The sequence below is a fragment of the Plasmodium inui genome (genome assembly GCF_000524495.1).
Source record: "Plasmodium inui San Antonio 1 unplaced genomic scaffold supercont1.2, whole genome shotgun sequence".
NCBI lineage: Eukaryota > Apicomplexa > Aconoidasida > Haemosporida > Plasmodiidae > Plasmodium > Plasmodium inui.
Genome location: NW_008481836.1, coordinates 131140 through 147894, shown reverse-complemented (window position 1 = coordinate 147894; position 16755 = coordinate 131140). Strand labels below are relative to the sequence as shown.

Sequence of the window (16755 nt, the reverse complement as noted above, 5' to 3'; positions counted from 1 at the left end):
CTTTGCATTGATGAAAGTGGCAACCACTTTAAATAAAAGGAAAGAAGAAATCTTCTCAACGGGGTACCATCACCAAATGGACACCCTTTATAAGCGTATGTACTAACTACAAGCATCTCTATGCAGAAAAAGGAAATCTCCATGTCACTAACATTATTTTCACCCTCGACGCATGTACATAATGTTGGGGTTTCGAAAATGTAACTTCATTCTAGACGGTTGCACTGGCTGGGTAATAGAAAACGCTTCACACATGCGCATGTTTTATCGTAAGGTCATTGTCAGCACCCAAGCAGACATATGCGTATGTCAGTACAGGCAATTCGTGACTGCCATTTGGCTAACCATAAAAGAACGTATTGGAAGATGAAAAGATGGAGAACGCGAGGGGAAATGGCTTAAGCACGTTAAATGATCATCCGAGGGGGATGGGCAGTAGAGGGGAAAGACGCATAGGGGCAGTGTAAAATGGGAAAGTAGCGAAGGGTAAAAAACTGCACACTATATACTACGTGAGAAAGACCGAAACAGTCCAGGTTACAACGCAGTACGAAATGCACAAAAGAAAAATTCGCTTGCACAAAATGTAGTGGAAACTATGGAAAGAACTACGAGTAACATAAAGCAGGTAGCTAGTTTAGATAAAAGTAAAACGTATCAAATATGACAAGGGGGTATGAGAGTGAGTTACTATTTCTTCTGTGTACGTGGCATTATCCCTTTTGGCTTCTTAAATTTACACTGTGAAGCAGTGGGAGTTAAGGAAGGGGGAGGGGCCAAGAGAATAGTATTTCAATTTTGTAGAAGCGGGCAACAGATTGTTACAAAATTGAACATGTATGCAGAGGTAGGAGTAACAATGGGTAGAACCCACGGGGGGGTGGAGGTAACAGATGTTAGGAGCAACGGCTGGGCGGGAAAAGAGGAAGTCCGAAAAAGCGGCCATACTGGGAGGAATCACAAAAATGGTGAAAAAATAAAACAAAATAAATTACAAAAATTAATAGCACTAAAATAGATAGAAAAAGCAGATACATACATTTGGTCCACGATGTTTTTTTTTTTCTGTTTTTTTTTTTTTAATGCCCTATTATCAGCCTTTTCATTTTGCTCACATCATTACAATAATTTTTTTTCTGTGTACGCATTTTTCTATATGCACTCACCGAATAGCACATCACTTTTGCAGAGAGAACAGAGAAAGGTAAGTTAGATAAGGAGGAAACGCAAGTGGCCCGTTCGCACATGGCACGAGAAAACATATTAAAAAAAATGACATCGCGAGATCTTCAATCTTCACATTTTTCGCAGCAATTCTTACAACCAAAAATGGGTGCACGCGTTTCTGAATGCACGATTATTCTCAAAGTGAGTGACGCACGGGTTCACATAAGCACGTAAATAAATATATACATAAATAAACACAAGCATAAAGGAGTATGCAGCATGTACGTACGGTATGTATGTACATATATAACTAGGCCTGTACATGGGCACGGCGCGTCAAAAACAACCGAGTCATAGAAATGTTAAAAAGGAAGCAAGACATAAAGTATAAAATATTATACGTATGTATACATTTCCCCGCGGCATCGCACTGGTGGTCGGGGGGGGGGTTGACGAACATTGTTCGTCCCTCAGTTCGGAGAAGTAAAACTATAATCTCATACGTGTTTGTGAGGGGTAACAACAAAGGTATAATTTATCAGGCCTTTCTACTCATCTATTCGTGCCGGTCATATTTTGCAAATTGCCCCTGTACACTTCTGCTATCTCAATGTGGGTCTACTTTTACGTAGTTGTTTTCTTCTGCTGAATGGGGAACACAGAAAAAAATGAAAAAGCGAAAAAGTGAAAAAAAGAAGAAGTGAAAAAAAGAAAGAATGCTATGGGCGCCTTTTTGTAAATACTTGGAGAAATAATTCGATGGTAGAACTTAATATAAATTGGGGAGGGGTCATAAAAGGAGGGGAAGTTTTTTTTCCAGTTGTGTGCTCCTCTCGGTTGGTTCCGTATATGTATCCCCATGTGAAACAACTCTTCGTTTTCCTCACTGCAAAGAAGCGGTTTAAAAGGCAGCATGAGGAGGAGGTGAAATGCATTGTGGAGTCGGTCAACCAACCAGCTGCTACACACCGCTGAGCCTGTGTGCGCAGATGGGAAGAAGGGTCCAATCGTGCCTGCACAATTTTTACCGTTGTTGCAAATATGATATATGACTTGCACGGTTTGTGTCATTTCTCTGCTGTTCATTTGGAGAGGAGGTGTGTCTAACCATAACCGTTGCGATTGCGCGTTGTACAACGATGGAGATAAAACGATGAGACGTGGCATTTCACTCGACAAAAATTTCTCGTCATTGCGCAAATGTGCGCCCAGCACGTTTCTCCTTTTTTGAAACACGAGGAGAGAGGAATGGCAATGCGTGCTAATATGCTACCTTGGGGATATTTTTTCAAGCAGTGACAGCGCAGATGCCGGCGGTACGTACACCTCCCTTCGCTGCCATCCCCTCATTTTTTCCTTTTATTTAAATCTACTTTTACAATTAAAAATAGAATCGTTTTCAATTCGAATGCAAAGCTGCGCTGTGTTTCAAAAAGGGTGAAAAAAAAAAAAAAAAAAGGGGAAAAAAAAAGGGAGAAAAAAAAGAACATTTCATACATTACGAGGAACATATCTCTGTCTAGCCCATTTCTGGTGTGTTCATATATACATACACAATTTGCGCACAGAGGGTTGTTGTGGCACGGCTACGGACAGGTGCGAGCTTGTTTAACTTCATTTCTTCATCATTTTGTGCATTTTGGTCTTCGCCATGTTGATTTGTTTCGCTTTTGAGAAATCTTTTTTCTGTTGGAAGTGTGCGGCATTTTTCTTTTTATCGTCCTTTCCCTTTTTCTTGTCATCCTTCTCCTTACCGGCCATTCGAGACTTGTTCTGTAGAACAAATAGAAAGAGGGGACAGGATCGCAATGGTGATAATAATGATGGCACGCCAAAGCTGTTCAGTTGGGGTAAATGCGTAAAACGAAGCAGATATCTCATCTGCGGCACGGACTGGTGCTTTGTGCCGCTTTGGAAAAGGTCACATAGTACAAATCTCTCATAGGCATAGGTATGGACAGCCACAATGTTGGCAGTCAAAGTTGTAGGTTTCTCCCCCTGCGTTCTTTAAGCTCATTGGGAGAAAAAACAAAAAAAACACACAAGGGACATTTGCACATACAAATATATAATATCATCTAAAACAAAAAGGGAATAAAACATTCCATTTTGCCTTAAAATGGTATTATATATTTGTATATAAAATTAAAACCGACTTTAATTTTTGAAGTTTTACTACATGAACATATTTTTTTCAGATGATATTTTCACGACTCTTAAACTTCAGTGCGTATTCGTTGCAACGGTTCACGGGGGTTGGTTGGATGCAACTGGCGGTACGTTTGCGCAGCACGGCACGTGCCTTCTATTCCCTCATTTATTTATTCACTAATTAGTTCCGGATTATATTTATTATTTATGATCTATTATTTTTTTTATTTTTTGTCGTGCGGCCCTTACCTTAGCTTCAATACTTTGGACGTAGGCCTTTCTGTTTCGTATGTCCTCGACGGTTAAACCGCAGACGGCCTTCTGCACTTTAATGGTTTTCTTGTACCTCCTCCTTTGCGTCGTTTCAATTTTGGTCTTCTTGTTATTTCGTCGCCAAGTCTGCGTTGGTAATTGGAGGAATAAGAGTCGCATGAATTGGGAAGTTGCGAAAATGCGGACGCCCAAAGGAGCATCTCCAAAAGGGGAGAACCCCCAAATTTCGGCCTCGTACATAGACTCACCTGTGTCCATCTTAACTTGGCTGCTTTCTTCTTCTGAAGCGCAAGAGAGGCAAATTTGGATGATAAATAAAAGTAGACTTTTCCATCCCTCGCAATAAATTTCTGCCCCCTTCCTGGGTATATCCTGTACTCGCTGAACGAGCAGGCTTCTGTTTTTACTGTTGTCTTGATGGACGACATGGTTTGTGCTCAGTTCTTAGGAGGTTCTTATGTAACCTGCATAATGTGGGGTTGCAATTAAGAGAAGGTTGATACTTTCACTGAGGGGACTACGTAGCTAGGCACGCTTGCCTTCATGTGCGGTGGGCCTACATACACATGGGTATCCCTATGCGCACATGATCACACTTCATGCGAAGGGGGTTTATATAGCAACGGGTTAACGCGGTGATACACGTTCGTCAATGGCGTAGAAGCATGGGGAGTATTTATTGGCATATCATTGTCGTTATTTTATTACATATTTTTTTTTTTCCCGTTTTCCCCTCTATACACTGCCTCAACTCCGCACGCGCCCTGGCCGCAACGAGATGGGCCCTCTCCCTCGTCCCTGTGTACATCTTTTTATCTCAAGAGGTACATTTTCCTTGTTCGTGCACTACACTTGCATTAGTCCGCACAATCGTTAGCACGTACAATCGTTGGTGCATAGAAGCATTGGGGCATCCCTGCACAGTCGCCTGGTGAGCCCCAACTTCCAGGAAACGTTTAATGAGCATTTTTCGATCCTTACCTTTACTTTCCCCTTTATAGGATATTTTCGTTCGACGGGATGATGTAAGAATTCTCGAATTAAACCTTTTTATATTTTCTTCACAAATATTTTTGGTCACTGTTTTTTTTTTTTTTTTTGCAAGTTCCTTTTTTAAAAACGACTTAATTCTTTAAGTGAGCTATAAGGCGACAGAGGTGTCACTTTTTTTTATTTTTTTTTGGCAAAATTTGCTTGCCTTTTCTCGCCTTCTACCCCGCCTGGCCTCTTCTTATGTATTGACTTGGGGTCGTGTGAATTTATTTGTTTTGCTCTGTTTTAAGCGGCATATGCGTAGGTAGCGCCGAAATTCTCGCGAGTGCGCATATGAATACGTGCGGAGACGTATTATACCACCAGTGCGTGCTTAGCAAATCATGAGGGTACATGATTAGGCATACGCGGCGGTGATATTTGTTTTGCATAAAATAGGAGTAATAGGCGTGGTGCTATTTCGAGGTTTCCCTTTCGCAGTGATCCTCCCGTCATCTCCTACTGGCATAACCATTATACAACGCTCCTGGGCATTTTGCAAAACGAAAAAGTACACAAAAAAAGTGCCTGTTCGAAGCATCTAAAAGAAGGTAAATTCCTTAATAACTGCGCATTTATTTAAGTTCGCTTTTTCATTTGATGCGAGTGGGGGCATAACTCCGTGCCTTCAAGCCGCTATATGCATTTCACTTTGGTCCCTAATTTTGTAGGCACCCCCCCGAAGGGGCGAAAAGAACGCCGCAACGTTTATAGCACGCACATGGCATAGTAAAATGACAAATGCGTATCAGCTCACGTACACCTCTTGTTTATGCGCATACGGTGGAGAAGCCTATATGGCGCTGCTTAAACATTAAACATTCCTGAGAGCGCATCATTTTCTGGTGCGCTAAGTGCCAGAGTAAAAATGTGGCCAGTTTGGAAGCATCCCAAATGTTTCGCTGCACGTACATATCAGGAGTATATGAATTTGTTTTTTTTTTTTTTTTTTTGGGTTGTCCTACTTGGCATATATACTGAGTGGGGCATCACCCCGCCCCAATCAACATCGCGAAGTCTCCCCACATCTTGGATGTTTAACAAACCCTCCTTTTTTCTTTTTTTTTCGCATTTCCGGGAGATAATATTGCACTTGTGCGGGTCCAGAAGTCGCGATGATCCTTCGCCACAGGCATAAACCATAAAAATATTGCGCATGCAAAAGTGAAGAAAAGAGAAATGTACGTGTTTGAAGCGTTCGTTTGGGGAATTATTTTTGGTTTCTCACCACATGGGGGGGAAATTTACAAAGGAGGCCTATACTATATTTTATCATCTGCTCTTTCCATTTAAGCAAACGGAATTGGAACATAATATGACCACGCTCGTATTTTCCTCACCTGCCATTAACTCTGCTCAATCCTACTTGGCACTGCAATACGATATGCGTAGCGTTACAAATGCATCGGGCAGAGCTAAGCAGAAGCATGTTTTTTGGAGGATTAAAGTATATGGGATGTACGAAGGCAGGCATGTTGAGGAAAATACTGCTAAGTGTGAGTGATCGCTTTGTACAACTGTGAAGGAAAAATAAAAAAATAAATATATCGAAATTTTTTAAAAAAATCAAATTGAATAAAGCTTGAGGAGTTTTCCCAGTTTGTTTTCCTTCATTTTACATTCTTTTTTTCCATCGCTTTGAGTGCCCATTTTTATACCAATTTTTTTCTGTTGTAAAGAAAAAGAGAGGAAGGCTTTGCCAAAAGATCTTAGCATCGCAAAGGGGCGAATGAATTAGGAAGAAGAACCTTCTAAGTGGCTCGAATTAACAGTTTTCTTACCTCCATCCGTGCCTCTTTATCTTGTACGGTTTTCCTTCCCCTCATTTTCTGATTCCTTTTGTGGTGTTTTGAAGGGGATCCATTTTTGTGCAGATCGTGAGCCTCATATAGGAAAAAAACAGCGTCCTTTAGTTAGAGTGCTCTGAGGAAGGATACATACAACACGCTTATCCAAGCCAACGTGGACGTGTTGCTGCTTCTACAACCTTTTGTTCGTCTGATCGAATGCGTCCTCACATGCGGTGGCGGCGGAGTTGCACAGACTGAGGTGACCTTTCCGCCCAGTCCGTAGTAAAGCGGTGAAGAAAGCTAAAAGTGATATGGTCACGAAAAAACGCGAGTGCCCAAGTTATACACGCAAAAAGAAGGCGCATATGCTACTCTGCGCAAGCCGAAGGATCTATCCTGTTGGCGGATTAGCAGTTTAGCGGTGTAGCCGTTTACCTGCTTAACTGTTTAGCGGCTTAGCCGGTTGGTCGTTAAACCGCTTACCGCGACCACATCCAACCCCCCCCAAGAGGGGAAAGAAGAAAAAAAAAAAAAAGAAAAAAAACTGCGTAGAATGGAATTCTTCCAATGGAAAGAGGATAACGTAAACATTGGTGAAGAAACGAAAAAGAGACTAGACAAAAGTATCGTAAAATCCGAAGATGTGTACACCGTAAGTGAACTGCTTAAACGCTTTCGCACGCTTAAATTTGACAATTTAAATTATCACTCAGATAGATGTATTTTGGCAAGAGAATGCGCACTGGTATACGTACTGACTTATAAAAAGCACATCGAATCATTGAAAGAGGAAAATATACACATCGTTGTGAGAAGTATAAAAAGGTCCATCCTGAGCGTCAACAACATAATCAGCAACATAACGGAGCAAATCTTAAAATGTTTTACAATTTTAAGAAATCTATATAATGACATTTTAAAGTTAAATAATGTATATTTAGCAGATTATTGCTTATTTTCAATAATAGATGGCATTTTGGGAAATTTAAATGACGAGAAGCTTCATCAGTCGAAACCTACCCTTTGGGGCATGGCAGGATTCCTATCGCTGATAATTTCCAATTATAAAAAGGCGTACTTTATGTATAAAGGAATAATTTCGTACAAGTGTATATTCACCATTCCTATATTTTTAGAAGAATCAGCAGAGCTAAGAAAAATGGCCAAATCTGACTTGTACAATATTATACTTAAAGAGAATGATGAAGATATTTGCTCCAATTTCTCACGTTTCGAAGCGTATACAAAATTACATCTTTCCATTTTTATAATTTTAAACGACACCAGAGAAGTGTGGAGTTACATATCTGAGCTGTTTAACAGTGCGTATAGGAGAAAGAAGTATATTTACTTTTGCCTAATTTATTCTGCCCTGGACGTTTCGTCTCACTACTGCAAAATAACATTCACTAGTCATTTCGAGAATTTACTGCGGTTATTGAAAACAAACCTCATGCCCATTTTGGAGGACGAATTGAAAAAGAAGCCGCCCCCATCCAGTCAGGAAAAGGTTGTGCAGTATTATATTAAGAAGCTGCATGTGGAGCATTTGGACAATTTGTCCAATTCTTCTTTGCCCGAGGGGGTGGTCGTCCTGCCCGATGAGAAATTGTTGTACATGGGTTTGGGGCCATAGCAGCGGTTTCGTGATCGCTCAAGTTAGCGGCCCTATGGTTTGTCTCTTACGTAGCTGTTTTTTTTTTTCTTGTTTTTGTGCCAAAATGGGACACGTGTGCCGTTCACAGGCAGAAGCTTTGCACATGCGAAAGGTACACCGCCTACGAGCACCTTTTTTCTTTTTCTATTTAGTTACATATTGGTTTGTAGTTTCGGATGCCCCCTTTTTCGTCGCACCTTTGGCGTTCCTTTTTTTTTTCTCTTTTTTCTGTATCAATTGAAAAAATTGTTTGTCTTTTTTACACATGCGTATAGTGCAGAATTTGAATTGAACTTTTTAGCTTCCCAAGGAGGAGTTGAATTATTTTAATTTTATCTTTGCCTTTTCGGTGAGTTTCTTCTCTGCTGACTGGTTCGTGATTGTCACGATTGAGATAGCCTTGTTGAGTCGCTCCTGTAGCCGCAGCGTGACGCACCAGGGCATACCGTACAGAAACATATGCACGCCTGTATTTGTTATGTTACCTACATGAACTTATGTGCATACATGTGCCAAGTGGTATAATCCTTCTTAAAGCGTCGCGCGTCGTTTTTCCTTTGACTATGCTGTGAATTTTTCCAAAAAATTATTAAACCTGTTTTCCCTCCCCCACCTGAAAGTGCGAGGGCAAGTCAACTGCAACGAGCAGGCCCAAACTGGTAATGTGTAAGCAGAGTTGGAGGTCTACATATTGACGTATGCTGCTTCGGAGAAGGAAAAAAAAAATAGTATATTCTTTAAATGGCTCATTTTTGTTTATAAATATTGCCAAATATTCTTTCAAAGAACATAATTTTATATTTTTCAGAGAAGCAATTAATGGGTACCATTCGTAGGAGGGGGTGACGAACAAAAGGGAAAATCATATCTGCGTTCCCTTCTGGGCATATACAAGTAAACCCATTATGACATCACTGCTTTTTTTTTTTTTTTATTTTAATTTATCTATGAACAAAATGGCTATATGACTTTGTTTAGAAATGGCTGCACTCTTCTTGTTCACTGTGAAGAAGCAAAATTTAGAGGAAACTCTACTTGGCATTTTTCCGAACATGATTCTAAATTTGCTGTATTCATTTTTAAAGATAAATGTTTCAAAAATAACATATGCTTTTTTTTTTTTTTCTTCTTGTAAAAAAAGTGTACATAGATGTACGAGTACCATAAGAAAGATGTAGTGTGTCACTTGGAGACGCATTTTACATTCGTTTGCGTACCGTACTTTTTTTTTTTTTTTTTTATTGTTAACCGATCGAAATCGAAGTGTTTGTTCAGAAGAACAGACTTAGGAGCGTCACAGTTGTACGTACTCATGAGCATATATGTAACCCAAATGGCAAGCTCTAAATTTGCAAAGAAATTGTTGAAATTGCCACAGAAGCATTGCTTTCGAGAAAAGAATTTAAGTTAGAAGTTTCGGAAAAGGTGAAAGCATTTTCGCGATTCTGCTATTCAGCAATTCGGCCATTTGGCAGCTTCTCCCTTTTTAAATGTGAAAATCGTACACAACTTTAAGGAATGATACTCAATTTGTCGCTGTACGCGAAAATAAGTGTATTAGATCCAAGCACATATAAGCGCACGTTCGCGTACGCGTATGCAGTGCGTACAAAATTGTGCTTGTACATTTGTATGCTTGTTTAAGCGGGCTTATCGTGCAAAATGCGATTACGATTACGTGTTTTTTTTTTATTTTTTTTTTTTTGAAGCTCCCCTTATTCATTTCAAGTTTATAATAAGCAGGAACTTTTGCGTATACGAGTGCTGTGTATTTCTTGATACAGTTATGGTAGCCACATTTATTTTCATTTGACGATTAGAATTGTAAGCTTATATGTACGTAAGTGTACATAGGCGAATTTACGTGAACGCATTTGCTCCAAATGTAGTGCTTCTGAGTGTACTGCTTCTAAGCTTCTTACTTCTAAGTTGTTGCCTCTAAGTTGTTTCTTCTAAGTTATTGCCTCTAAGTTGTTGCCTCTAAGCTCGTTGCCTCTAAACGTATTGCTCATGAACATACATGTAATTAAAACTTCGACGCAGGAATTCCCTCCAGAATTAAAAATTCCCCAAGGAGGCCAAAATCTCTTCCTTCTTTCCCCCCTATTTTGTTCTTGTCTGCAAATGACTGCGTGAGCGGGAAGTCGCGCGAGTTGTGTTTTAATGTGCATCTATATGTAGGCGTGCAGTCGCGTAGTCGTTCTGTTTTGCAATTTTTTTATACAGTGGTGTGCGCCAAGGGATATATATCCATGTGCATGGCCGCACATATGTGTATTTATGCATATGTACACAGACGTGTACGTATGGTGCGTTTGTTTCTTTCCTGTTTTTTTGTCTGTGCGTAACATATATAGGTATACGTACGCGTGCGCATACGTTGTTTATGTGTGTGTCCCTTCGCAACCTTTTATTGCCCAACTTTCTTGTAAGTCGATTTCTTCCAAGCAGTTGACAGCGCGTCAATTCGGAAACGTTCCTAGGTGGATGGTATCTAATATGTGCTCCGCCCCCCATTCAGGAATATACACACAAGCGCATATACATATATGAACACATTTATAAAACACTCAAAGCAGAGACTAAGGCACATGTGCTATACACCCGCTTGTGTGCACGAATGCATATATGCACGATACAATTTTCAGAATGAAAATATAAAATATGACGTTTTTTTTTTCGTTTTTATAAAATTGTTAATATGGAAATTAAGAAGAACAACGTATCGTTTTAAAAAAAAAAAAAAAGGATCATAACAATTTTACGAATTTCTTTTTAACCTAAATAGAGTGATGTACAGACTTTGCTTTTTTTTAATTCATCCATATATGCATGTTCTTGAACGAACTTTTATAATTAAATATGTGGATTCGTATGCCCTACGCACGTACGTGTAAATGTGTCAGGACGTATGTACGAATAAATGTTTGTGGGTATATATGTGTATATATATGTACATATATATATATATTTATTTACACATTTTGTAATTTTTTTTCATTTTTCACCAGGTTCAAACCTAGCCGATTGTTTAATTTCATCCCCGCGTGTTTAACGTTTATGCCTATGTGAATTTTTTTTTTTAACCCCCCACCCCCCAATTATTTGTCTTTCTGTTATTTCCAATTTTCTAGTTTACCAACACGAAAAGGTATCGTTTTCCTGATTGGTATACACAGAAAAGGGAAGAGAGGAAAGAAATGCGAAAGGTAGCGCAAGCAAAATAAGGAACAATGAAGTCTTTTTAACTGTTCTTTTTGCGCTTCAAAAAAAAGGCTTTACATATATTCATGAGTGACACAGGACATTTCACGCCTTGGCGTAAATTTGAAGGGCATTTGCGTGGCGTCCCTTATTTTTTACGTTCCTATTTATTTTTACACTAAAGTTTACAAAAATTTTTACACCAAGTTTTACACTAAATTTACAGTAAATTTACACCAAATTTATACTTAATTTTACCCTTAATTTTACATTTAATTTTTTATTTACCCGTTTCGCATTATTCGCTCGCGTTCTTACGCGTACCTATCACCTGCCCATCTATGCATGTATATGTAGTGCTACTACGTATAATACGGGAGTAAGCCCGAGAAGACGCCCATGTTTAAGGAAACGCGCTTACATATAGAGAAATTTAAAAGGCCCCTCCCCCCAAGTTACATTTTCAAATAAGCAAATCTACCCGCGCAGTTTTGTTTGTTTCGTTATATTAACCCCAATTTGTTTATCACCATTACTCTGCGTGTATTTAATATTGTTGCTCATTTTTCCTTTTTCGAATGTGCCCTTACTAGTGTAAGAGTGGAATAGTTAAGGCAAGTGAAACATTAATAGTTAAGCGCGTACATGTGTTCATTTTTTATACAAGCGAAGTATCCTTAAGTGACAAAATGTGCAATATATGTAGTCCTTTCAGTTTTTTTTTTTTTTTGGATGATTTGTTAATATTTTTTTTATCATTATATCCCATTTTTGCTGATTTGTTAATAATTTTTTTTTTTCACCTTTTTTTTAGGGCCTTTTAGCATTTTTAGCTATTTTGGCATTTTTAGTTATTTTAGCTGTTTTAGCCTTTTTAGCTGTTTTAGTCATTTTTGCTGTTTTAGCTGATTTAGCTTTTTTGGGGGGGTGGAAATATAAGACGATTTACGTGTGTATGCAATTTAAATTTTGCTTCTCCTCCCTATCTATTTACACGAATATACACCCCTTTACACGTGCTTATAAGCAGATGACGCACACATATGTATTTCTACGAACATATTAGCAGTTCTGCATACGTGTAATAATTTCCGTGCCGCCCCATTTTTGAACATTTCTAAATAGAATCATGTTTTTTTGGTGTTTATTGTAACATACATTTATCATCTTTTGAACGACAAAATGAATTTAATAAAAGGCGCCAAAAACAAACCGCAGAAGCATTCCCAAAACAGATATGTGAACAATAATACAAAATGTAAGAAAATTTTTAGTGCACACAGAATTAAGCAGTTAGCTAAGGACAAGAAATTGTTGGATGATGCTTTGTTAGATTGTTATGGAAGGTTCATAGCTTTACTTCCAGAATTCCTACTGAAGGATCATGTGCACTTGTACTTTCAAATTCAAGAGGCATACTGGTGGTACGATGATATGTGGCAGGATAAATACCCAGACAAGTTACCAAAATTAAGTTTAAAAACGTTTGGTTATTTAATATGCGATGATTGTCCAATATTAAAAAAATATGTCCCACCGTCAGCTCATGAGAAGTTCTCCCTAAATTGGAGAAGATACTGCAGAACTATACCGCTGAGAGGTGCAATTCTTTTAAATCATAATTTAAAAAAATGTCTATTGGTGAAGGGTTGGAGTACCGATAGCTGGTCCTTTCCAAAGGGGAAAGTCGACGAATTGGAAGAAGACTCCGTCTGTGCATGCAGAGAAATTTATGAAGAAATAGGAGTAGACATATTCCCATACATCGACGAGGAGGTTTTTATCGAAACGCATATAGAAGACCAGCCCGTCAAGTTGTTCATAATACCAGGGGTAAAGGAAGAAACGTATTTTCAGCCAAAAACGAAAAAAGAAATTGGAGGCATTCGGTGGTTTGAAATAGAAAAACTTTTGGAACATATAAATTTAAAAAATAGAAAAAGTATCATGTTTGAAACTAAGAAGGAGCGCATTAACGAATGGTTCGTTGGTCCCTTTATTCCCAATTTAGTCAGATGGATCGAAGTTTTAAGAAGATCTGTGCCTGCAAAGGATCTGAAAGGAGGAAACTCCTTCATAGAAGGCAGCATCCAAGCGTATAAATATCAAATAAGTGGAGTTGACGAGGCTGTTATTAAAAAGCTTCAAACGGTCAATTTGAACTCGAAGGAGATAATAAATATCGGTTTGTTCAAAAGCGATGACGATTTGGAAGAATACGACGATGAGAACGGGAATGTGAATCAGAATCATGCCTTATTGCCGAAGGACGTGGACGAAGGGATGGTCTCCAAGCAGGTCACCACATCGTATGCTAATTATAACAGCGCTATTAAGGTCCCAGGAGTAGATAAAAATAGGGGGAGCTTTACCAATCAGGAGGGTGTTAAGAACAGCAGCACGTCCAGCAGTGTTAGCAATAGGAAGATTGACAGAAGGAGCATCGGACCGAATACGAAACAGAGTAGCACAAATTATTACAACGAGGAAATGGTTTCTATAAGAAGCGAAGGAACTATCGGTCAAGGTTCACCACCATTGTACGATGGCATGAACTGTAACGGTGTTACCCATTCCTTGGACCCCATGCTGGAGAAAAGCGCGTACGTTGAAGAAAGTACGTATAGTAGGATGCAGAAAGAACTCATGGGAAATAAAAAAGTGTATGAGCATGTGGACGACGCCATCGTGCCATTGAGGAGGGAAGATATATTATTAAGCAGTTCGGCGCATTATCCAGATCGAGCCATTTTAGGAGGACTACTGAATGAGAACAACGGTAGCAGCAATCTGGGAAATAATTACAAAAATAATGGAGTGAGAAGTACGTACAACACGATCAATACCAACAGCAGTTGCACCAAAAAGATGAGTAGAGAGGTGAAAAACAATGGTAGCCCCGGAAATGTCGCGCATAAGGATCTGTATGGAGTGGAGAGTTACCCGTCCCCCATAAGCGAAGTTAACAGTTGTGCAGTAAAAATGTCCTTCAAACAGAACAGCCTCAGGGTTAACCATGGCGAGAATAAGAAAAACAGTGTCACTATCAATAGCAGTAGCAGCGGCAGTGGTAGCAGTAATGACAACAACTACGATAATAGCAACTATAGCAATAAGAACAACTATAGTAATAAGAACAACTATAGTAATAAGAACAACAATAATAAGAAGGCCTATCATGGGCCGAGCAGCAACAGTGCGTACAAGAAAACTTCCACTCCGAATGGTAATAATTATGGGAAACATTACGGCGAATATGATCCTGCACGAGCGAAGGGGTATCGCTACAGCTTGAACAAGACGCGAATGGGGGGACCTTTATCAGCCCTACGATTGAAGGAGGTAGGATTGAGAAGCTTTGACGATCAAGACATGGAAAAGAGAAAAAATTTCCACCTGAAAGTCTATGGCAATAAGGACAAATTGAATGGTGATAAAGCGGAAATACAAAATCGATATAAAAAATTAAGTTCGAAGAATCCGTATCATTCTGTAGATGATGCCTCTGTGTATTACGTGCCCACGAAGAATAAGACACTGGATGCCTGTAATGAGGAAACCTTTGGCGAGAACCACACCAACGGATGGACCGCAGAAGACATGTTCAAATTGAATGAAGAAAAATTTGGCATTCATTCGACGTACAATATAGAGGAATACACCACCCCCCTAGTTTATAAGGAAGAGAAAATTAGTAGGTATAACAAGAGCTCCAAGATTAAGGAGGGCATTACTCCGCCCCTGGTAGGTAGCAGTAACAAACAGGGTGATGGTGGCTACAATATTAAGATCAGTGGCCCCGAGGAAATGGGTAGCCATGTTCTTGGAGAGGGAAAATATGGAAGTAGTAGTAGCAATAATAATGACAGGAATGAGAATAACACTGTGGCGCGGTCCAAGGGGCTGTTCCAGAACAGTGCGGAGAAGGGGAAAGCAACTCACAGCCTTAATGCGAACGGGTACATAAACGTGAAAGCCTTGTTGGCAAGAAAAATGAAGATGACGCCGAACGGTAACCTCCTACGATTGAATGATAAAAGTGCGAAGAAAAGTATTAGTTGTGTTAGCAATAATATGAGCGACACTAACAGGGGAAAGGGTTTACTGAACAGCAGTAACGCAATTGTGAATTTTATCAATGGCTGTTATGTTCATCACGAGGGGAATGGCGGCGCGGATTCAAAGAGGGGGATCCAGGTTGACATCACTGGCAGTAACGACGTTCACCTGTTAAACGGTATTAACGGTGTGAGCGGAATGAACAGCGTCAGTGGAGCGAATGGTACAAATCATGGAAGCAAGAATCCGAGTGACAACTTCAACCCAGAAGTCGGTCGCATGCAGGAAAGAAGAAGCAATGTAAACGTAGACGTAATTCAAGACGAAATGCTAAGAAAGTATAAGCTGAAGGAAGGCTATGGCGTCATGAAGAAAGGAAATGTGAGCCAAAATAGAGTAAACAATTTTGTCGATTTGCATAAGCCTTCCATTCGATACAGTGACATCAGTGCTGACAAGAATTACAAAACAGAGTCACAGACGAACAGTAGTGGGAATGCTCCCCTTTCGAATGAATACCTGCTAAATGCAGCTAATCGGAACCACAAAATGAACATGTCGGGCGACGTAAATTATAAAAATAGAAGTGCATGTTATGACGCCAGTTATATGAACGCAGGGAAGGACAATAACAACTTGGTTAACAAATCGAACGCAGGGGAATATTTGAATGGGAGCATTTTGGGGCTACGAAAGGACGGAATGAGTAGTGAAGGTGTTCCTGCATACAGAGGTGTACCGAGCCGTAGCTCCTTGGGGCGAAGCTCTAATGGAAAAAATAAGTTAACCCAATCTGATTTGAGGATGAATAGGGAAGTGACTGATAAAAGGGAATATTCACATTTAGATGGTGAAGGTATGGGTCTTTATCAAATTAAGGAAAAGGGAATTGATGCTTCGAAGGAGGCTAGCCAAGGGAGCAATAACAGCAATAACCGCGGTAACCGCAGCAGCCATTCCAATGAGCCTGGGAAATACTTGCTAAATTTAATCAAGGGAACGGCAAAATCGGATGTGCCAGCCGATTCCAATTTAACCAATCACAATCGTAGTAATGCCAGCCGGGCTAGTGTCATGTCAGGAAGTAGTGCGAAACCGTTAAGTGAAAAGGAGATATTGTCCAAATTTTACAGCAGTGAAGCTCGTAATAATCATGCTTTTACTAAAAAGGTTAACTCGGCGCATACTTCCACAGGGGACAAGAGAGACTCCATCCATGATGGGGAAAGGCACGATAACTACAGAAGTGTCATTGCGAAGGATAACTTAAAGATGCAAAAAAACAGAAGCAGAATGAGCCAGGAGCATCTTATTTATGATGGCGCTGGTGGGCGCGATGCACAGGAGGAGTTAAACTTTAACGAGATGGAGCTGATGGAAAAGCTGACGAAGCATTTGAACAGTTACAACCCCTTCGAGTAA

The 16755-nt window shown here is 39.7% G+C and overlaps 3 protein-coding genes across 3 annotated transcripts; 2 read left to right on the top strand and 1 right to left on the bottom strand.

Annotated features, from left to right (window-relative positions):
* Nucleotides 1–2781: 2781 nt before the first annotated feature.
* Nucleotides 2782–4019, bottom strand: C922_00466 (50S ribosomal protein L24e; the record flags this gene model as incomplete). The annotated part of the gene is made up of 3 exons (XM_008816082.1): nt 2782–2940; nt 3568–3717; nt 3840–4019. 3 exons carry the CDS (start codon nt 4017–4019, stop codon nt 2782–2784), a joined length of 489 nt encoding a protein of 162 aa, XP_008814304.1.
* Nucleotides 4020–6966: 2947 nt separating this feature from the next.
* On the top strand, nt 6967–8049 carry C922_00465 (hypothetical protein; the record flags this gene model as incomplete). The annotated part of the gene is made up of 1 exon (XM_008816081.1): nt 6967–8049. The coding sequence occupies one exon, from the start codon at nt 6967–6969 to the stop codon at nt 8047–8049; it is 1083 nt and encodes a 360-aa protein (XP_008814303.1).
* Nucleotides 8050–12456: 4407 nt separating this feature from the next.
* Nucleotides 12457–16755, top strand: C922_00464 (hypothetical protein; the record flags this gene model as incomplete). Its single annotated transcript, XM_008816080.1, has 1 exon — nt 12457–16755. The coding sequence occupies one exon, from the start codon at nt 12457–12459 to the stop codon at nt 16753–16755; it is 4299 nt and encodes a 1432-aa protein (XP_008814302.1).